Source organism: Podarcis muralis, chromosome 13 (genome assembly GCF_964188315.1).
Source record: "Podarcis muralis chromosome 13, rPodMur119.hap1.1, whole genome shotgun sequence".
Taxonomy (NCBI): Eukaryota; Metazoa; Chordata; class Lepidosauria; order Squamata; family Lacertidae; genus Podarcis; species Podarcis muralis.
In genome coordinates, this window is record NC_135667.1 from 45,552,017 (window position 1) to 45,574,617 (window position 22,601).

Below are 22,601 nucleotides of genomic sequence, written 5' to 3' on the forward strand. Positions count from 1 at the left end.
GCGCAGCTATCCCAGAAGCCAGAACAGCAAGAGGGATTGCTGCTTTCACTGCGCAGCGATCCCTCTTGCTGTTCTGGCTTCTGAGATTCAGAATATTTTTTCTCTTGTTTTCCTCCTCCAAAAACTAGATGCATCTTGTGGTCTGGTGCGTCTTATAGAGCGAAAAATACAGTAAATGATACAGGAAGCAGCTCCAAAAATCCAAGCTGTATACATACTTGTTACCTTATTAGGAGAAGGACCGGCAGCTGTTACCTCCCTCCCACTCCCCTTACCTGCCAATGGCCTTGTCTAACAGCACTGAATAAGGGAACGACTCCCCGTCGGTTGGGCTGGGCTACAGCTGCTCCCTGCTCCAGAAGCAGACGGCAAACATCCAGCTTGCCTCGTCCGGCTGCAGCAGTCAGGGCTGGAAGAGAGAAAAGACCCATCAGAATAAAAGAAAGCCTGCCGCTGCTGCTACTGCATGAACTTCCAGCCATGGTATGCACCTAAGTGCTGTGTGATGGCTAAAGTGGAAACAATCCCTGCCTACAGGCTTCTTTTTTAAAAAAAGAACATGATAAAAGGATTGTGGTCCAAAAATAAAAAAAGGCTTTAGGTTACAATTTCCAAGATTCGCCCAAGAGATAAAGGGTAGCGTAGACCCTGGAAAGATTTTATCCCTCTTCAGGCATTATCCAGTGGCCAAGGGAACGAACACACTAATTCCACCTCCTGCTACCATTCCATGTTGGAGGGTAATATCCGGAAAGCAGGGAGTCTCCTCTCCCCCATGCATTTCCCCAGTTTCTAAAATGTGTGGGTAGCCTCTATGAGCACAGAAAACTCCCCAACTCAGAAGATCATCCTTCAACTGGGGACAGGATGGAGTTAGCGTGCTCACTCCCACGGCTTCCCTTCACATGCTTAACTGACTAGAAAACACATTAAATGGGGTGGTTGTTTTTTAATCTGTATCATTCATGGTAATTGCTATATGTTAAGTAACAAGAGACGAGGAAAGACTGAAGTTCAATTCTCCACATCCAGGTTAAGTTATCAGAGAGAATACTTTGTTTGGGGTAGCACCCCCCACCCCTGTACATAAATCTAAGCACATATTTATTGCTATTATTTTTATTACAAAGTACCGTATTTTTCGCTCTATAGGACGCACCCGAGCAAAGGACGCACCTAGTTTTTAGAGGAGGAAAACAAGTAAAAAATATTCTGAATCAAATCAGTGTCAGGGCTGAAGGGGGAAGCCCGGGGTTTCCCCATAAAGCCCCGGCATCCCCAAGCTAGAACAGTGAGACGCTGTGCAGCGCTCCATCTCTCTGTTCTGGCTTCGGGGACAGCCTTTCAAGCCTCCGCAGGGCAGCGGGATGCCTTCACCCCGCTGCCCTGCGGAGGCTTTGCGCAGCCAACCCCGAAGCCTTTGGAGCGCAGTGTGAGGTCCCGCTGCGCCCCAAAAGCTTCAGGCGGCTATCCCTGAAGCCTGGAGAGTGAGAGGGGCCGGTGCACACCGACCCCTCTCGCTCTCCAGGCTTCAGCGAAAGCAACGCCTCCGGAGCGTGGAAGGAGCGCTCCCTCTGCGCTTTGGAGGCTTCGCATTGCTTTCACTGAAGCCAAGGAGCCAAGGTGCGCACCGACCCCTCTCGCTCTCCAGGCTTCAGCGAAAGCAACGCGTAGCCTCCGGAGCGTGGAAGGAGCGCTCCCTCTGCGCTTTGGAGGCTTCGCATTGCTTTCACTGAAGCCAAGGAGCCTGCATTTGCTCCATAGGATGCACACACATTTCCCCTTCATTTTTGGAGGAGAAAAAGTGTATCCTATAGAGCGAAAAATATGGTACTTTGTAATAAAAATAATAGCAATAAATATTTGTAATAAAAATAATAGCAATAAATTTCCCATCAGGCTGCATCTGCAGTAGCCAGGTGTGCAGGACCGCTGGCAGTACAGTGCACAGTAATTCCCCAGGGCACATGTTCTTAAGCAGGCAGTTCCAAGCAGGGCCAGCCCAAGACATTTTGACAGCTGAGGCAAACCACAAAATGGCACCCCACCCCTTAGCCCAACCGGCCAGGGAAGAATGGATGGATGAAGGGGACAGGAGATGGATATCTTACATCAGGAACATGGGTGGGAGGAGACCAGCAGTACCTCCTATTCTCTAAAGGCCACTGCAGAGGCAGCACTGGGGGGCAGGGGCTGCAAGGGAGGTGGAAGATCTGGCCTCCAATGAATGGGCAACAGCTGCTGCCGCCATCGAGGCAGCAGCAGAGGGTGATACATTCCTTACAGGCTGTATCTATTGCCCCTGGGGATCCTGCCTCACCTTGCCTCATGGGTGGGCCAGCCCTGATTCCAAAGGATTAGAGAGGGGAAATCTGTCTGCATGGGGGTGGGTGAATACATTTAAATTTCTTGAACTGCTACATTTCTCATGGTATTACATATTAAGTAATAATCCCAAATCAACCTATTATGTTCCCCATATTCAAATTTATGTACAACTGGCAGACTTTTCTGTCTAGTGTGTTTAACCATATAAAGGTAAAGGTAAAGGTACCCCTGCCCATATGGGCCAGTCTTGCCAGACTCTAGGGTTGTGCGCTCATCTCACTCTAGAGGCCGGGGGCCAGCGCTGTCCGCAGACACTTCCGGGTCACGTGGCCAGCGTGACAAGCTGCATCTGGCGAGCCAGTGCAGCACACGGAACGCCGTTTACCTTCCTGCCAGTAAGCGGTCCCTATTTATCTACTTGCACCTGGGGGTGCTTTCGAACTGCTAGGTTGGCAGGCGCTGGGACCGAACGACGGGAGCGCACCCCGCCGCAGGGATTCGAACCGCCGACCTTTCGATTGGCAAGTCCTAGGCACTGAGGCTTTAACCCACAGCGCCACCCGCGTCCCAACGTTTAACCATATAGAACAGTACAATTACATGGGTCATCTGTTCATATGTGCACCACGTGAATGGCATTAACATTTTCTCACGTGAATTAGAACTGAACTAAATTAGGCGTGCTGGATGTGTTTCTAAAATTATTGGGCTGAGCACGAAGAACTTCAATTTCAACTGAAACTGAACCAAAGCACTGAATCATTTGACTCCCTGGTCCCCAAAATGCAATTTGGACAGACGCTTTTAAGAAGACAAAACAAAACCCTGCAATACTTTTGAGAGTGCACCAGGGAAAAGCCTGTAATGCAACCATCAGACAGACACGATTCCATCTAAATGCAAACTTGGGTCCTTTCTTAGGTCAAGGCAAAGCCCACAGACAGCAAAAGCCTTTTCTGTACAACCAAGCGATCATTCATTCTCAAGACTTCCAGAGTTTTGTGTAACATGGAAGTGCCTTGTGCCTGGCATAATGTGTACTGTCTGGGTTAGAGGAGACACTTTCACCCTGAAAAACAGACGAAAGCACTTTCTGAAGTTGCTCTTTCCCAGACTGACACAATAAACTGCCGGCAAAGCAATTTCTCTCCCAACCACCACCTCGCCCTCCCATTCTCCAGCAGACCAAGTCCTTTGTCTTGTGCTGCTTAAATTTGCCTCTTTGAATATTCTGGCCTGGCTTCTCTCTCTGCTATTTGAAGCATTCACACCAACCCTCTCTCCATGCAAATGAACATTTTCTGTAAAATAACCCTGATCCAGATCTCTCAGAAGTTCATTGAGATAGGTGAATCTGCTAGCTGTGCAAAATGAACCTATTTTAAATTAGTAATTAGAAGCCATGAAGCAACTGTCTTCTATAATGCCACATTTCTCTGCCAAAAATAAGGAGGCACCTGCTGTAGTGGATTATCAGGATGTTCTTTTGAGTATCCAACCCAGCACTGTTCAGAGATAAGTAAGAGCACACACTGACCTGGTTCACACATAACGCTAAACCGAACTATGGCTCAGGGCAAATGGCCGCTGTGCTCGTTCCTCAGTCCTGCTGTTGCTACACGACCCAGAACTAAACCATGGTTTGGCTTAGCTCTAAATCTGAACCATGACCTGTAACCAAGGTCTGATCCTGATTTACACACACACACACACCCCAGTAATGTGGGAGCAGCAGGACTGGGGAGTAGGGCACCATCTGTGATATTTACTTCAGAAACTCACGTAATAAATGCTAATTCAAGGGCTGACTTTTGTTATCATGTTAGCATCGCTGGGTTAGGATGCAACTTAGCAGCACAGTTTGAAGACAACATGATAATGAAAATAAGCAAGGCAGCCAATTGACCACAAGCATGCAAAATGTACAACAGAGTATAACTTCTGCAGGAGTAGGAGTTATAGTGGTTCATCTTGTTTTTTATTTCAATTTATATGCCTTTAATTACAACAGTCTCTAAGTGGTGCTCAAGGAATACAATACAATGAAATAAAAATCAGATAAGACCATACAATGAGAATTCAGTTAAAATGGGATGGACCGTTCTTCTTTTCCCTCTGAAAAGCAGGTTCACAGCTTGGGGGTACTCATTGATCTGTCTTTTTCATTAGAGGCCCATGTCATCTCACTGACTTGTATGAGCTTTGGCTGATATGCCACTTGCAACCATTATTGGCCTGAGAAGGTCTGGCCTCAGAGGTCCATGCACTGGTAACCTCAAGGGGCTTGATTACTGTAATATGCTTTACGTGGGGCTGCCCTTGCATCTGGTCCTGAAGCGGCAACTAGGGCAGAACACAGTGGCAGGTCCACTTCAGAGGAGCAGGTTACTTGCAACATGTTACTGCTCTGCTAAGAGAGCCACACTGGCTGCCAATTCACTACCAAGACAGGTTCAAGGTTCCTGCGTTACCGTATTTTTCGCTCTATAGGACGCACCCGACCATAGGACGCACCTTGTTTTAGAGGGGGAGAACAAGAAAAAAAATTCTCTCCCTCTCTGCTCAGCGCCCCTTCAGCGAAGCGGCAGGAGAAACAGAACCCCTTCCATTTCTCCTCCCGCTTCGCTGAAGGGGCGCTGCGCAGAGAGGGAAAGCTGTGCAGCGCCTCTCCAGCAAAGCAAAGCCAGGAGAGCCAGAGGGATCAGTGCGCACCGATCCCTCTGGCTCTCCTGGCTTCAGCGAAGCAACCCGAAGCCTCTGGCTTCAGACTTCAGGAGGCTTTAGGCAGCTATCCCTGAAACCAGGAGTCTTGCTCTCCTGGCTTCAGCAAAATGAACCCGAAGCCTCTGGAGTGCAGCAGGACTTCCCGCTGCGCTCCAGAGGCTTCAGGCGGCTATCCCTGAAGCCTCGGTGCGCACCGACCCCTCACGCTCTCCAGGCTTCAGCGAAAGCAACACGAAGCCTCCAAAGGGAGCGCTCCCTCTGTGCTTTGGAGGCTTCGCGTTGCTATCGCTGAAGCCAAGGAGCCTGCATTCGCTCCATAAGACGCACACACATTTCCCCTTAATTTTTGGAGGGGGAAAAGTGTGTCTTATAGAGCGAAAAATACGGTAATTCCTGACTCCATATTTTCCAGCATGATCACTGGCACCCTCTGATGGGCCACTTCAGCTGGATTTTACTAGAGACTGAGCTGGTAGAGGTTGAGCAAGAATTGTCCCTGCCTTCTTTTAGACATCTCCTGAAAACTGTGTTATTCAGACAAGCTGCCGAGAGGTGAATTTCTTTTAGCAAGCAGTATTTATTAATTGATGTTTTTACTGCTCTTACTGGGATGTCACGTTCTTATGCATATTGCCTTGCTGTAATTTTATTCATGTGCGGCCTATAAATATTGAAATAAATAAAATATTTATAAGCTTTTCCTCCTTAAACTCAGAAGGAACAACCGATTCTCAACACCCTGAAAATTAAGGGACAGAGGTTTATGTTGGCACTGCTGTGAATTTCCCAGAGGATAGCCAATCTCTTTCAGCACATCACACATGTATTCAACGGATGCAAGGGGAGCCATAAACAGTCTACAGAATTTACCTGTCTCTCCCCAGAGACTGTCAAAGCTGTTGATCTGTGCTCGTTCTACCTCCTCCTCATCTTTTTCTGGAAGATCAAGCAGGTAGGAGACAATCTAAAAACAAAGAAATCTGTCAGTTTCTGAACTCTCTGCGTGTCTAAAAATAAGCTACTGATAATCTGAAGCTGTAACTGCTTTGAACAAAACAAATGGAAACAGAGTGAACAAATTCCCTATCAGGCACTTTCCCAGGCACAAAGGAAATATACTCCCCAGCCCCATTAAAATAATTATCTGCCTTTACAACAAAAACACACACCGTCACCCCCACCATAATTTATTTATTTATTTATTTGGAAACACCTTTAGAAGATAGCACACAGTATCAGGACATAAATCTTAAACAGTATCCAACTAAACAAACATGTCACAATGGTTTGTTTTTGTTTTTTTAAAAAAAATACACTTAATAACCTTAAAAAAACCCCGCAAGGGAAGATTCATGAGGAACCTGATGTACTAAAGGGGTCCACTATACACCCAAAATTCTAGCCTACATTCAACGATTGTTAGTACCGTATTTATTCAAACCAAACGCTCCCCTTTTTTGCCAAATTGCGTTGCGAAAATTAAGGTGCGCATTAGATTCGACGGCACATTTACATTCGCCAGCAAATACTTTTTTTGGTTTCAAGGTTCTGAAAATTGAGGTGTGCATTAGATTCGATGGCGCATTAGACTCAAGTAAATACGGTATGCTAGCTGTGCCACCAGTTATCCATGTGTGAACATCCAGACTAATTACTGGATATTATATTAAGAGTATATAATGTTTCCGGCTGACTTTGAAACTTCTTAGGAAACCTGAGCTAGTTCTGTACAGGACAACTATGCTTTCCTTTGACCTTTGAAGCCCTAGAAGGTTGGCTGTGAGGGAAAGTGGCCTTTGGGCGGAAGGAAGTTCCCCACCCTCTACCCCAGCTAATGAGACAACACAGTCCTTAAGGACTGCCTGCTCCCACTTAAGCCTGCCTGATAACATTTCCCCAGGTGCATCAGAGGTTAGATGTGTGGTTATGCACCATGATGGCTATACTCTGCCTCCACAGTCAGAGGCAGCAATGGGAAGAGAGAGTGCTCTTATGCTCATGTTCTATCTGGTTGGCCACTGTGAGCCTAGGATGCTGAATTAGATGGGCCATTGGCCTGATCCAGCGTACTATTCTTATGCTCTCATGTACCTAAGAGAAGACTTTTTCTGTGGTTGCACCCTGTCTATGGAACTTGAGCCCACAGAAGAGCCACGTTAATTTTCTTTTAGATACTAGGAGAATTCTATCCTACTTATTCAGGCTTTTCGTATTATGTTCATTTCCTTGTTTAATTTCACATTCATTTCTCCCGGTCATTGTTTCTGTATGGTATGGGCTGCTGGAATTGCTTCAATTTGTATAATTTGCTTGAAATGTTTTATCTGCAATTTATTGGTATACTGTAATTTTGATTTTCTATCATTTCTTGCAGTTGTTTTTATGCTACTTAATGATTTGTTGTTAGCCACCTTGTATGTCATTTCTAGTACAGGAGAGGCAAGCAAATTATTTTAAACAAGAAGAAGTCAGTAGATGGTCCACAGCTTTTGGCTGCGGAGCTATAGGTGTGGTGACTTCCCTCAAGCCACTTGATGGTCAGAAAGGTTCGCTGCATGCAAAGGCGTACCTAGGCTCCCGTAGCAACTGCATAACCCTCCCTCGCACTTCAAGCTTTAAAAACAGTTAGAGGAATGGAAAGATCTCCCTTTGTGGGGATCTGAAGATCTATGGACTATAAATTTGATCAAGGTGGAAGCTGGAGCTCTTGGGACATTTGGATTTAAAAGGATTAAGAAACAAGATTTGAGCTCCACCTTTAAACATGGAGGTCTGGCTGGAAGGAACATGGACATAATAGAGATAGTGCCCCTCCGAGACTTGGTGTTAAATATAAGGGACTTTCAAAGAAACCGGCAGAGAGGGATTGAGAGAGACTTAAGGGCCTCGGATGTGAGGTTGCCAGGCTGATAGCAGATGGACTAATGGACAATGGTTCCGGGATCGAAACCGGGGAAGGGAGGGTGGGGTTTGGAAATCCAAAGGGTGTTTGATTTTTTCTATTCTTTTTTTTTAAAATTTGTGTTGTTATTAGTATAAGAATGGGGAATTCGTGGAAGGGAAACTGGGCCGACCTTAGGAAAAGTTCTCAAATATAAATGATTCTGAGGTATATAAATTAAAAGTCGATATATAAATTGAATTAAATATAATAACAAATCAAGGTTAAAACTATAATATAAATAAATATAATAACAAATTAAGGTTAAAAATTTAGGGATAAGAACTTGTTGGATAAATATTGGGACATGGAATACAAGAAGGGGAGGTGAGGGGAAGTTGAGGAAAAAAGTTATTGAAAATGGGATTGTAAAGGATGGTTTTTTTTCGTTTTTTTCCTTGTTCTTGTTCTTTTTGTTTTTTGTATTATTTGAAACTCTAATAAATATTACTTTAAAAAAATAAAATAAAAACAGTTACTCAGTATTTTGCCTTAACACAAAGGACGCTTGGCCAGTGAGGATTCAGCAAGGCTGAGCGACAACTTACCTCGGTGTATCCCATGCTGGCAGCAGCAATCAGTGCCTGCTGGATGGCTTGACTCTTCTTAAACACTCCCTGCTGTTGCCCAGCAATTGTCCAGTCGCACTGGATTAAAAACTTGACAACTTCCAAGTGGCCTCTGAGAGCTGCATGAACCAGTGCACACTGACCGTTCTTGTCCAAGTGATCCACCTTTTCAAGAAAAGGGAAAAATGGCTGATTAAAATTTAACTCAACTGCTGTGTGTTTCAGTTCCTACATTTCTAACACTGCCACATTCACATGGGAAATATTCTCCATGTTTCTCTGGCCATATATGCAGAGCTAGCCAGTTTTGTAATGACAACTGTATTCTGTGTCCACAAGTACATTATTCACATGCAGCACAAACCACTCTCACAGATTTCATCTGCAAGGAGGAATGACATTTAAAAAGGAGTTTAGAATATAAACTCAGGACAAATCTTGCAACACACAATTGCTATGTGCACCGGCAGTGATCTGCAAACCTCTTTGCTACATTCCCCCATTTGGTAAAATCTACCAAGTCCCACTCCAATAAGCAAATTTAGTCTGAAGAAATCTATTTTTTACATCTAATTTGGGAATTAGGTGCCGTTCTGTCTTGTTACCGAATGACAGTGTTTGCTTCTAAACCTATGGTTTTCAGTGAACGTTTTGCTGTTACTTTTGGGAAACAGCAAATGTTCACTGAAAAGCACAGTAGCTCTCTAGAAGCAAACACTGTCATTTGGCAACAAGACAGAATGACATAGTGATCTTATACAGCACAAATGTCACCTAAAGCATTGAGCTGGTTAGTGAGTCAGTGTAAAATTGCAGGCTCCTGGAGAGGTGTTGGTTCCTGGATGTTTTCTGAGGTTAGCCAAAATGGACCATGCTAGAAGCGAAGAATCTGCCAAAAACTATTGTTGTTGTTCTGTTTTATACTTATGTATTATATTATAGATATATTCTTACAGAGTGAGCAAAAACAACTCACATTAAAAACAACAAAACCGCCTAAAAACAGAGCTATACAATTAGAAGGTGGGATGAAAAAATCCTGCCCCATTAAAAAAGGCCAAAATCCCCCCCCCCTTTCAATTTTAAGGGCCAAAAGCCCAGGTAAAGACAAAAGTCTGTGCCTGAGGACCACCTTCAGGAACTTTTACAACATTCAGGAGCCTGAAAGAGTTAATTGTAACCTAAAATGAAAACAAGTTTCTAGGCATCTTTATTATGAAGACAGGTATGACAATTTAAAAGACATGTTCCTGAACAAATAGTTAAATCATATCCCTAATCCATGTTACATTAAAGTTCCTGGTTTTGCCAGGATACGCTTCATGATGTATTAGATTCTGGAATACCATCCTAGGGATATTAGCTACTCCTACTCACTTGGTGCGAAGTGTCATGTAAAAAGGGAAAAGGCATATTCTCCAACAGCTGGCATTTACCATGTTTGTGCAAAACTAGATTATGAACTCTAGCTTTGCTTTCTGTATCTGAGTGATAGCAAATTAAAACAGGAGAACTTTAAACGCCGAGACAAACAAGATTAGCACCCTATCCCTTCAACAGTTCAGCAACATCCTTACCCAAACCTGAGTTGCCAATGAACTGCTTTCGGATTTTAGTTGCAGACCGCAATACCAGTGAAGATTGTGGAGTACATTTATGAAGAAACAGAAATGAAATTGTTGCTCGTGCTCTTGCTAGCGTAACTACCCCGGAGAGTAGCTAGAAGACACAGCTACAAGCATGCAAGCAATTAGGACTGGAGTCTATGGGACATGGGCAGCCCAACCGTGGCTTGCTTGCTTAGGCTTGAGAACAGGACAGCCACCTTCCTCACCTTCGCTCGCTTCTTGCACAAAAGGGCAACAATGCTTAGATACCCAGCAGCAGCAGCATATCCAAGAGACGTTAGGCCACTTTCCGAAGAGGCATCAACATTTGCTCCAAATTCCAACAGCAAAGCTACCATCTCCGTGTAACCAAGGTGAGACTGGACGCATAAAATTGGGGCATTGTTTAGAACTTCAGTTCTGTAATTGATGTTGGCGCCTCCTAAGATCAGTAGCCGACTGACCTGAACAGAAAGAAATGGGAACGGATGAGATCAGCACTCTCTAAACGAGCCAATTTTCTCAATTAAAAACGGAGCGAAAGAGTTTCGTGTACTAGAGATTAGCAGCTTCCCTCCCCGGCCACAAGCTTGATTTGTCTAGCAATTCTTAGCCAAAGCAGAGAATACACAGGGAAATGTTAGTTTTTCCCCATAAGAGTTCTAAATTTGCTACTGCCGTCTCCGCTCCCCACATTCCGCTGTCCTCTGGCACTAACAAGGGGGTAGACGTTTCGTCCTCTCTCTCTCTCTCTCTCTCTCTCTCTCTCTCTCTCTCTTTCTACTTCCCCTGTCCTCTTTCCAGCACCTTGAATGTTGCAAAATCTTTTTTTCTGGTGTGGGAGAGAGAAAGAGAACTTCCTTCTTGGTACATTGGCTAAATTCCAATCCAAATAAAAATTTGGTGATCATCATGCTCCTTTTTCCTTTTAAGTCACCAGCGTCTTACCAAACTCATTGACATTCTATGGTAGGCAAGGTTATTTCCATTGACAGAACAATTTCTTACTTTCTGGAACTTCCAATAATGCTCTGATGTTGCCTCCCTAAGCACACACTCTCCAGAGATCACCACTGAATGTGCTTTCCAATGCACTAGTGTGTTTCTGTGTACCTTGATGCTATTTTTGACTGGGAGGAATTGTTCTCAAAGCTGTGACTCAAGCTGAGATGCAGTAGGCGCTCTTTTTTTTGAGGTTAAGGAATTCTGGTGTTCATTTGCAGCAGGTATGACTAAGTCAATCAGATGCAGACAGAGTGCAGAATTACCTGCCCTCTGAGGATAGCGATTAGAAGGAAGCACGTTCAGATCCTCAATTATTTTATTTACGTTTACAACTCATTTGTGATTAGCTCTCCTGTGAGTGTCTGAGGGCCCTGCTCCTTCCTGCCACTCACCATCTGGCCTGGGGCGGGGCCTGAAGCCTCTCCATAAGGACTGCTGCGCTCTGCTGCCCAGGAGGACCCTCCTGTGTGAGTGTCTGAGGGCCCTGCTCCTTCCTGCCACTCACCATCTGGCCCGGGGCGGGGCCTGAAGCCTCTCCATAAGGACTGCTGCGCTCTGCTGCCCAGGAGGACTCTCCTGTGAGTGTCTGAGGGCCCTGCTCCTTCCTGCCACTCACCATCTGGCCCGGGGCGGGGCCTGAAGCCTCCCCATAAGGACTGCTGCGCTCTGCTGCCCAGGAGGACTCTCCTGTGAGTGTCTGAGGGCCCTGCTCCTTCCTGCCACTCACCATCTGGCCCGGGGCGGGGCCTGAAGCCTCCCCATAAGGACTGCTGCGCTCTGCTGCCCAGGAGGACCCTCCTGTGTGAGTGTCTGAGGGCCCTGCTCCTTCCTGCCACTCACCATCTGGCCCAGGGCGGGGCCTGAAGCCTCTCCATAAGGACTGCTGTGCTCTGCTGCAGAGGGCCTGACGGGCATCACTAGAACAGTTGCTGTTACTGCTGGAGGGGTGCAGAGTGCTTTTAAAATGTTTTGTTTTGTTTTGTTTTGTTTAAATTCCTTTGAATTTTTTGTAAGTGGGGGGGTGGGGGTGGGATGGATGTTTACTGGGCCTGGGAATTTGTTTGATTTTATGTTTTTGTAATTTTTACTGTTTTTTGTTTGTATTGTTTTATTGGTTGTTTTTTAAGGTGTTATCTTGTTCTTAAGGGGAGGGGTCAGGGCTGCCTGGGAGTGGGTCCCAGCCAACAAAATGGCTGGGGCATGTTCCACAGGGGAGGATGCATTGGGACAACCGATCTCAGTGATCACGGGTAGGAGGAGGAGTTACGCTAAGACCAGACCATGTCATTACAGAGGAGGCAGGTTTAGTCGTTGTCTGAGGACTATCCCTGCCTCCGGGTCTGGTCCTGACCGGATGGATACTAGAATCAGCAAGGGATACCCACATGACCTGAAGGTGCTGCTGTGCAATGCCAGGTCAATGATTCATAAGACCACTGCCATCCATGACTTGATCATGGATGGAGGACTTGACCTGGCATGTGTGACAGAGACTTGGTTGGATGAAGCGGATGGGCCTGTCCTTGCCGCTGCTTGTCCACCAGGTTTCTCTTACGCACAGCAACCCAGGTCATGTGGGCGGGGAGGGGGGGTTGCAGTGATTTTTAGGAAGTCATTAGTTTGCACCAGGCGTCCTATTGGGAAGACCCAGTTTTCCGAGTGCATGTTCTGGAAGTTGGGCAATAGGGGCAGTACAGGATTCCTACTGGTGTACCGACCTCCCCGCTGCACCAAGGATTCCCTGCCCGAGCTGCTTCAGGTCGTGGCGGATGTCCTCCTGGAGACACCTAGCTTGGTTGTCCTAGGGGATTTTAACATCCATGCCGACACGACCTTACAAGGGGCTGCTCGGGACTTCGTGGAAAGCATGGCCTCCATGGGGCTGTCCCTGAATAACTCTGGCCCAACCCATAGCCGCGGACATGCCTTGGACCTGGTGTTTACCTCTATGGATGTTGGTGATCTGACACTAAGTAAAAGCGAAACGAAAGAAGTGCCATGGTCAGATCACTTCCTGGTGCAACTGGACTTCTCTGCGACCCATCCCCTCTGCAGGGAGGTGGGACCAATTCGGATGGTCCGCCCCCGCCACTTAATGGATCCAATTGGTTTCCAGAGAGTGGTAGGGGATGCTTTATCCCATGTTGATGGCCTTTCAGCCAATTCCCTGGTGGCCCGCTGTAATGTGGAGTTAACCAGGGCTATTGACTGTTTGGCTCCAAAGCGCCCTCTCCGATTGCATGGAGCCCGGAGAGCCCCGTGGTTCTCCACGGATCTGAGGGCAATGAAACAATCGTTGAGATGGCTAGAGCGCCGGTGGCGGATAACCCATTCCGAATCTGACCGGACACAGGTTAGAGCTCAACGTCGAGCCTACCAAGTGGCGATAGCGACGGCGAAGAAGACCTTCTTCGCCGCCTCTATTGCATCTGCAGAAAACAGCAGCAGGAGACTTTTTCAGGTGGTTCACAATTTAGCGGAACCACCTGCGACACCTGGGCCCAGTATGGGCCACATGATCTCCTGCAATGATTTTGCAAAGTTTTTTGCAGATAAAATCGCTCAGATTTGGGAAGAAGTAGACTCCACTGTGGGAGCAGAGCCAGGGCGGGAGAGTGCTAGAGTCCTGTCTAGTCAAGTTGTGTGGGATCAATTCCAACCTGTTACCTCCGAGGATGTGGACAGGCTGCTTGGACGAGTGAAGCCAACCACCTGCCTCCTGGATCCTTGCCCATCCTGGCTTATAAAAGCTAGCCGGGAAGGACTGGGCGATGGGCTTCGTGGGGTGGTGAATGCTTCCCTTCGTGAGGGAGCCTTCCCAGACCCGCTGAAAGAGGCGGTTATTAAACCGCTTCTTAAAAAACCATCTTTAGATGCGGCCACGATGGCCAATTATCGCCCAGTCTCAAATCTTCCATTCTTGGGCAAGGTGATTGAGCGAGTGGTTGCTGAACAACTCCAGGCACGCCTGGAAGAAGCGGACCATTTGGATCCCTTCCAGTCGGGATTCAGGCCTCATCATGGGACTGAAACTGCCTTGGTCGCACTGGTTGATGATCTCCGGCGGGCTAGGGACAAAGGTGAGAGCTGTTTCCTAGTTCTGCTGGATCTCTCAGCGGCGTTTGATACCATCGACCATAACATCCTTCTGGACCGTCTTGAGGGGCTGGGAGCTGGGGGCACTGTCATACAGTGGTTCCGCTCCTTCCTCCTGGGCCGTGTTCAGAAAGTGGTGGTGGGGGATGAGTGTTCAGACCCCTGGGCCCTCACTTGTGGGGTGCCTCAGGGTTCTGTCCTCTCCCCCATGCTTTTCAACATCTACATGCAGCCACTGGGAGAGATCATCAGGAGGTTTGGGCTGGGTGTTCATCAGTATGCGGATGATACCCAGCTCTACCTCTCTTTTAAATCAGAACCAGTGAAGGCGGTGAAGGTCCTGTGTGAGTGCCTGGAGGCGGTTGGAAGATGGATGGCGGCTAACAGATTGAGGTTGAATCCCAACAAGACAGAAGTACTGTTTTTGGGGGGCAGGAGGCGGGCAGGTGTGGAGGATTCCCTGGTCCTGAATGGGGTAACTGTGCCCCTGAAGGACCAGGTGCGCAGCCTGGGAGTCATTTTGGACTCACAGCTGTCCATGGAGGCACAGGTCAAATCTGTATCCAGGGCAGCTGTTTACCAGCTCCATCTGGTACGTAGGCTGAGACCCTATCTGCCTGCGGACTGTCTCGCCAGAGTGGTACATGCTCTGGTTATCTCCCGCTTGGACTACTGCAATGCGCTCTACGTGGGGCTACCTTTGAAGGTGACCCGGAAACTACAATTAATCCAGAATGCGGCAGCTAGACTGGTGACTGGGTGCGGCCGCCGAGACCATATAACACCGGTCTTGAAAGACCTACATTGGCTCCCAGTAAGTTTCCGAGCACAATTCAAAGTGTTGGTGCTGACCTGTAAAGCCCTAAACGGCCTTGGTCCAGTATATCTGAAGGAGCGTCTCCACCCCCATCGTTCTGCCCGGACACTGAGGTCCAGCTCCGAGGGCCTTCTGGCGGTTCCCTCACTGCGAGAGGTCAAGTTACAGGGAACCAGGCAGAGGGCCTTCTCGGTAGTGGCGCCCGTCCTGTGGAACGCCCTCCCATCAGATGTCAAAGCGATAAACAACTACCTGACATTCAGAAGACATCTGAAGGCAGCCCTGTTCAGGGAAGTTTTTAATATGTGACATTTTAGTGTATTTTTTATCTTTGTTGGAAGCCGCCCAGAGTGGCTGGGGAAACCCAGCCAGATGGGCGGGTACAAATAATAAATTATTATTATTATTATTATTATTATTATTATTATTATTATTATTATTATATAGCTCAGATGTCACTAGTGTGCCCCAGCACACTGTTTGGAAATTACTGGGTTAGAGTCAGATTTTTGATGGTTGTAGCAGGGAAAAGGATGAAAACATCTGTCAATGGATCTAGAAATGAATTTTGATATTAAGATTCATATTAAGTTCCTTTAATCTTCGACATTACAATCTAAGTACTAATATTTTGTTTTGCTACCTCTTTTAATGTATGGTGCTGCCAATAATTACTGTATTTTTTCGTGTATAAGACTAGGTTTCCCCCCCTAAAAAATAATGTAAAAAATGAGGGGGCACCTTATACACGGGGCCATTCCCCCCATTTTCTTAAATCTGAGACCCCCAAAATAGGGGGCATCTTATAGACTGAAAAATACGGTATTCCTTTATTTTTAAATGTGTTTTAATGCTATTTTACGAACAATACTTGCATTTCAAATTGAAGAGCGCTACAGAAATGTTCTAAAGCAAAACAAAAAACCCAATCTGCCTTGATATCTACCAGGCAAGAGTCAACCAGATGCGTCTCAAAAGCCCATATTCAAGGAAAACCTGTTGTCTGTCCCAAACACCTGGTACCTGGAAGTATGCTGCCTTATAACTCCAAGCCTATTTAGAATAGACGTTACATTTTCTCTGCATTTTAAATATCATTTGGAAATAAAATGAAAGCTGAAAAGAGGAGGAAGTGATAGAAAGAGAAGTCGAAATTCTTACTGAATGGGAAGAATGGAGAGAGACATTTTATGAGGCTGCCTAAGGGGTTGTAAAGATATGAAGAAGGGTTAAAGTTGACCAAAGGCGGAATTAGATGTGACATTACATCAATTGACATGCACATTATAAAAGATGTAAACAACAGCTGTAGCCCCACCCCACCATGAGAAGGGAGTAGAGAAGAAAAACTTAATACTTTCCCTTGCCTGCCATAGTCTCAATAAAAATTATTCCCCTCTCGTACCTTTATGTTAGGGGTGTACAAATTCCGCAGAGAGGCCAGCGCCATGGAAAGACCTTCCGAGCTGTAGGAAATCCAAAGCCCTTGGAGAATTGAGGAGGAAACCCCAACTTTTTTACTCAGTCCCTGCAAAAGACAGACTTTAAATTTGATAATCCAAGGTACTGGTTTTATTTTACACATCACTAACACACGGCTCATTTAACCCCAATTGACTAGCAAGGATTCACTGTCAACTTTACAAAAATATTGTATTCTAAAGAGAAAGTAGGAGTGTTGGAGAGGACGCAACTCCAAGGATTAAGTCCTACTACTCGGTGCAAGTTACGTCAGAGCACCAAAGAGTTACTCTTTTGTAAATGCTCTGAAGTCTACCACATTTCAAATAACAACCCCAACCTCCAACCAAATCACATGAGTAGGAACTCTTGGGTACAAGGTGCAACATTCTATCATGAAAGGGAGAGAATTGATGTAATCCCTTTGCCCTACATCTAGTGGGCTGTATACTACAAGTACTAGCAAAAAGACACAACAAAAAATAGAAGAATCAAAGAAAGAGGTGAGCCAGTGCTGAATAAAGAACATTTATTCTAAAAGAATCATTATCATAAATAGCCTAACTTTTTTGAAAAAGGCAATGCAATCTAATACTCCATTTCCTCCCAAGGATTCTTTTAGGAACCTTTCTTGGGAAGGTCACCCAAGCTCTTGTCTACAGCCCCCTCCAAAAATAAAATTTGCACACTGTAAGTCATATTCCTTGGGACAGTATGCCAAGACATGGGGCTTACAATTAACAGTGAATGTTCCTAAGGTGCTCTTAGCAAGTTGGTTGCAGCACTGAGCAATCTTTTGACTCAGAAAATGGAAAATCCTAAGCTAGACTAGAACATACTCTGCTTGATATTACTACTTAGTACTTCTCATACAGAAATCAAGACTGCTAATGAGACCTCTAATAATTAATTACTTCTCAAACATTCCTTAGTGTTCAGGGATTTAAAGCTACTCATGCCAAAGGGCTTTCACTTCCGATCAAAGGAATTAATTTCCGATCAATAGGCCGTGTTTGGTATGAGAAGAATGGGATAATGATACAGATCTAGGGAGGGTGGAAGTCACTAACGAGCAGTTCCAGGCCAAATTCAGTTCCCTTTGGGGGCACCAATATCTTCCTCCTGCCAGCTGCTTACCCTAAGATCTAAGGAAGAGAGAGACCTTCTCTCTTATTTCCCCTCTCTCTCCCAAAACTGGAAAGAAAAGGTTGAAGAGGTCCATGAAGCTGAATGAAGAACCTTTCTTTCGCCTCCTCTTCCTCACCCTTGGTCACCTTCTGCTGAATCAGCTGTCTGGTAGCAGCAGAAAATCATGGATGGCTGTTGTGAGACAGCGTCCTCACATAACTTATTCCTCCTGTTTTGAGGATACCTGAGGACAGGGCCTTGGCCTTCACCACAATTTGTGGCTGACCAGGCTAGGTCCTAGTGAGGATCTCAGAAACTTAACATTCTTTATGTACTCTGAAAACACCAGTACCACGTCATTCAAATCCAAAGTGAAGATATCACTGCACAATTTTTTGTTACCTTAAAGATGTGTGCTTTAAGAACATGATGGCCCAGCTCAATAGTCTGCTGTCTGTTGAGTTTCCCCTCTTGACGGGAAAACCAGAAGGCGAGCAACGTATGGCCACTCCTAGGCAAAAGAGAAAAGAAGAAACATGGAGGAAGTTAGAATTCTAACTCCAATGTATCTTTTGACAGTTAGCACTCAGATTGGGAAATGAAGGAGATAAACCTTTTATCCCTCCTCCTCATAACCCTTGTTAGTTGTACTCTGATGCACATCAGGACCACGTTGTCCTTAATTGTTCATCAGCTTTGATCAAACCTTTGCTGAACTACTAGATAGCACTGTAGCTCATTCCTCTCTCTAGGAGAACTAACATAGAGGAAAGATATTAGAAGCAAAGATCTTTCAAAGTCTGAGGTGACCCCTTCTTGTAGGAAGCTACACTTAATGATGGATTCTATTCTGAGTGAGTACTTTTAATAGAACAGAAGGATATAAACAGACTAATAATAATAATAATAATTCTTACCCACTGCTGTGGGCAATACCTATTTTCTGGAGCTGGAAGCAGTAGCGGTTTATTTCTGCATGTGCCCTATTGAAGAAGGGGAACTTAGTGACTATAAAATCCATCTAGTTCACCCCTTTGAAGAGCTCAACCAATGAAATCAAGGCAAGTGCCACAAGAATCTATTTTTAAGATAGCAGACAGAATCAATCAACCACCACTACTCATGCTTCCAGGCTGGGACTTGCGTTTAAAGCTGCAGTGACTGGCTATTATTTATTTATTTATTATTATTATTATTATTATTATTATTATTATTATTATTATTATTACTATTACTATTATTAAAATTTCTATACCACCCTTCATCTGAGAATCGCAGGGCAGTTTACGGTATGCCTTTTTAACGTTACAATTTTTGGCTACCTGCAATCAAAGAAGTCTCATAATTTAATATTTCTGTTAAGATTATCAGAGATTATATGGTTAAATAACAATAATCCTTGTAAATCATAATCATAAGGCTTTTAATATAGGCTTACAAACATGATGCAAAAGGAAAAAGGAATGGAAGAGAAAAGCAAGAATTGCAGCGGCTGTTGCTTCAATAGCCAGTGAATGGGGCCAGACTGGTCTCATACTTGTCACAAAGTTCTTCCAGTGAGGCTGGGTGGAGCCTCCCAGGTGCCCTTGGAGTTGTCAGTGGTGGTAAAAGGCCAGGGAATGCTTCCCTTTGTTTCTGCAGTCATAGAGCAGGTGGAGGTTGAAGCAGAGCATTTTTCTTTTCTTGCAAGGGGAGAGGAAGCAAACTTATGAATCTATCTTATTGATAGAACTTTAAAGATACTTCACTACGGAGGAGTCATGTCCACTTCAGATGTGGCTGAGACCATGGTAGTGTTGGGAAGAAGCTTGTCCAGTAAACTGGTTTGAACTGAGGTGAATGCAGGCACAAAAACCATGCAGATGTCCCATTCAAGGTCAGGAACCACTGGACAGCAAAGGCAGTCACAGACAGGACTTTCAGCACCCTGGACAGATCATAGATGACTTGTTCAGACAAGTGCTTAGTCCCTATGGAGCCCTTACATACCCCCTGTGCCTGACTATTCCCCAACCCGCCCCCGAAGCTCTGTTCCTTTGCTGAGGAGTTTTGACCCTTGGACATGCAGTTCTCTGGCCCAGAGCCTTGCACTCCATTGCCTTTCTGCTATTTCTCAGTAGACACATTGCTGCATTAGCAAGTGGGTTCTGTAGAGAATGAAGTCACTAATAACGAGTGGAATCCAGTTCAGGGCAGGAGCAGCAGCTTTTGGAAGGCTGCAAAAGATGGTTTTATTAATGCAACCTAAAATCATATTCAGGGGGTTTTTTCAGCTGAAAACTCACTGCTGACTCCTATTTGGCTTACGGTTGACTACAGTCTCCAGATCTCTTTCACATCTACTACTGCCAAGCCAGGTGGCCCCCATCTTATACCTGTGCATTCAATTAGTTATGTTGTTTTGGCTAAATGCATAACTTTGCATTTGTCTATGTTGATTTCATTTTGCCAATTTTGGCCCAGTTTCCCATTCTATTGAGGTCATTTTGAATTCTATTCCTGTCTTTCAAACTGTTATCTTCCCCCTACAAGTTTTCTTCCATCTGTAAAGCCCTCCAGATCTACGTTCAACTGATCTCGAGACAATAAACATTTGGCTCTACCATTTTTTCAAGATGGTTCTTGAGCTTTCAAGATTTTAAGAACAGGGTATTTTAAGAACCTTCTAGCTTTGTTCAAGCTCCTGAAGGAGTTTTATATTCTGAAACATTTTGAGCTACAATAAAGAGTTGTGCATGAGTGAATACCAGAGCCTGTTCTCCTTTTTGTTCTGTAAAGATTACAACAGCAAAATGTACATAAAACTCTTTGAACACCAAAATGCTTATCATCATCATTAAGCAGAGTCAAAGCAAATTCTAACATCAAGTTAAATGTGGAGGTATTGACTCAAAAATAAATACAATGAATAATCATTAAGGATCTTGACACGTGATCATATTCCTTAGTCACATCCAAGGAAACACAAAGGTGTATGCCCTCAAACATCACCAACCTTTTGATACTCCTTCACAGACTTCCATAAATAGAGTGATCAGAGAATGATTATCTTAGTGTTGTTGTTGCTATTTGCTGAATATAGATACCACTCTTCAAAGACCTACATTGGCTCCCAGTATGTTTCCGAGCACAATTCAAAGTGTTGGTGCTGACCTTTAAAGCCTTAAACGGCCTTGGCCCAGTATACCTGAAGGAGCGTCTCCACCTCAATCGTTCTGCCCAGACACCGAGGTCCAGTGCCGAGGGCTTTCTGGTGGTTCCCTCACTGCGAGAAGCAAAGTTACAGGGAACCAGGCAGAGGGCCTCCTCGGTAGTGGCACCCGCCCTGTGGAATGCCCTCCCGTCAGATAATAATAATAATAATAATAATAATAATAATAATAATAATAATAATAATAATAATAATTTATTTTTATCCCGCTCTTCCCAGCCAGAGCTGGGCTCAGGACGGCTAACACCAGTAAAATTACAATAAAAACATAATGGGGGGGGGGGGGGAGAGAGAAACCAATTTAAAATACAGGTTATCAAAACCATAAGGGGAGGGAAACATAAGGGTTAGACTGAGTCCAAACCAAAGGCCAGGCGGAACAGCTCTGTCTTGCAGGCCCTGCGGAAAGATGTCAAGTCCCGCAGGGCCCTAGTCTCTTGTGACAGAGAGTTCAACCAAGTCAGGGCCAGTACTGAAAAGGCCCTGGCCCTAGTTGAGACATCAAAGGAATAAACAACTATCTGACGTTAGAAGATATCAGTTTTTAATGACTGATGTTTTAATGTATTTTATATCTCGTGTTGGAAGCCACCCAGAGTGGGGAGGAGTGGGGTATAAGTAATAAATTGATGTTGTTGTTGTTGTTGTTGTTGTTACTACTACTACTCTATACCTGCAGGTCTCAGAGCGGTTTACAGAAGAAAATCAGAATATAAAACCACAAAATACATAATCAAAATAAAAACGACATCAACCCAATAACACACACACACGGTTGGTTCTCTTCCTATTATAAATGGACCATCTTTTTTATCCACATCTCAATGATACTACACAGAGGTATATTAATGAAAAATGAAGTGACTCATATCCATCTTCTCCTGTCACAAGGTGATGGGTTACTTACCTAGGGTCACAGAGGAACTTGGTTTTTTCTCCTTCTTCTCTCCAGATCAGCCACTCTCGAAAAGATGGATGGACAAACATTCGGGTCATATCTCTGCGCTTGATAAGGAACATGGAGAGGTTCTCCATCCTTTGCTGAAAGTCCTCCCATTCCAAGGAACCTTCAATGCTTCCTGCATTGATGGCCTGGAAAATATGCTCATCGGTCAAGGGGTGCAGAGATGCCACAGCCACGTTTAAGAGTGGCATCACCCGGTCAAAGGAAGACTGTGTTGGAAACTTCATATTGCACTGAAGCAGGTACACCTCCGAAAGGGAGACGGGGACTACCTTATAGCTAGAGCTTTTTAACACCAAATAGCCCTTCTCTATTAGATCAAATGTGAGCTTAAGGTACAAGTAGGATCCTTGACTCAGGGTTTTGAGATGAGAACTAAGTTTGCCAAAGGTTGTATTGTCCATTTTGCCATTAAGAGAGATGTTATTCTGTATCTCAGAGCTGCTATGTATTCGGTGTAGGATGTAGGCTTGGAGATCCTGATCTATAGCTTCATTCTCTTCCAGTCTGTCCAGGAATATCCTATGGAAGGGTAATAACTTAATTATTTCCTATAAGGAAAAAAAAAAGAATAAAGTAAATAATGGAGAAGTTAAAAATGGGAGAAATACAATCAGTCTCCCATTGGGAAGTATAAATACTGGCACACATAGTTATGAGTTATAGGCCAAACATGCTGTCATACTGGCTCCAAATGAGGTTACACCACTTGTTAAACCTGGGTGGTACAGTTAAACTGACTTTGAAATA

General features: G+C 44.9%; 1 protein-coding gene across 12 annotated transcripts in view; it reads right to left on the bottom strand.

Moving 5' to 3' along the window:
- TANC2 (tetratricopeptide repeat, ankyrin repeat and coiled-coil containing 2) overlaps positions 1–22,601 on the bottom strand; it is a 206,680-nt gene that overhangs the window by 21,868 nt on the left and 162,211 nt on the right. For all 12 annotated transcript variants that reach the window (XM_077917511.1, XM_077917510.1, XM_077917513.1 and 9 more), the window contains 7 exons: positions 21,795–22,402; positions 18,079–18,187; positions 16,493–16,615; positions 10,397–10,633; positions 8,542–8,727; positions 5,923–6,016; positions 276–409 (listed from right to left, as the gene is read on the bottom strand). In XM_077917511.1, coding sequence (XP_077773637.1) covers positions 276–409; positions 5,923–6,016; positions 8,542–8,727; positions 10,397–10,633; positions 16,493–16,615; positions 18,079–18,187; positions 21,795–22,402 — 1,491 coding nt within the window. The remainder of the gene's footprint in view (positions 1–275; positions 410–5,922; positions 6,017–8,541; positions 8,728–10,396; positions 10,634–16,492; positions 16,616–18,078; positions 18,188–21,794; positions 22,403–22,601) is intronic.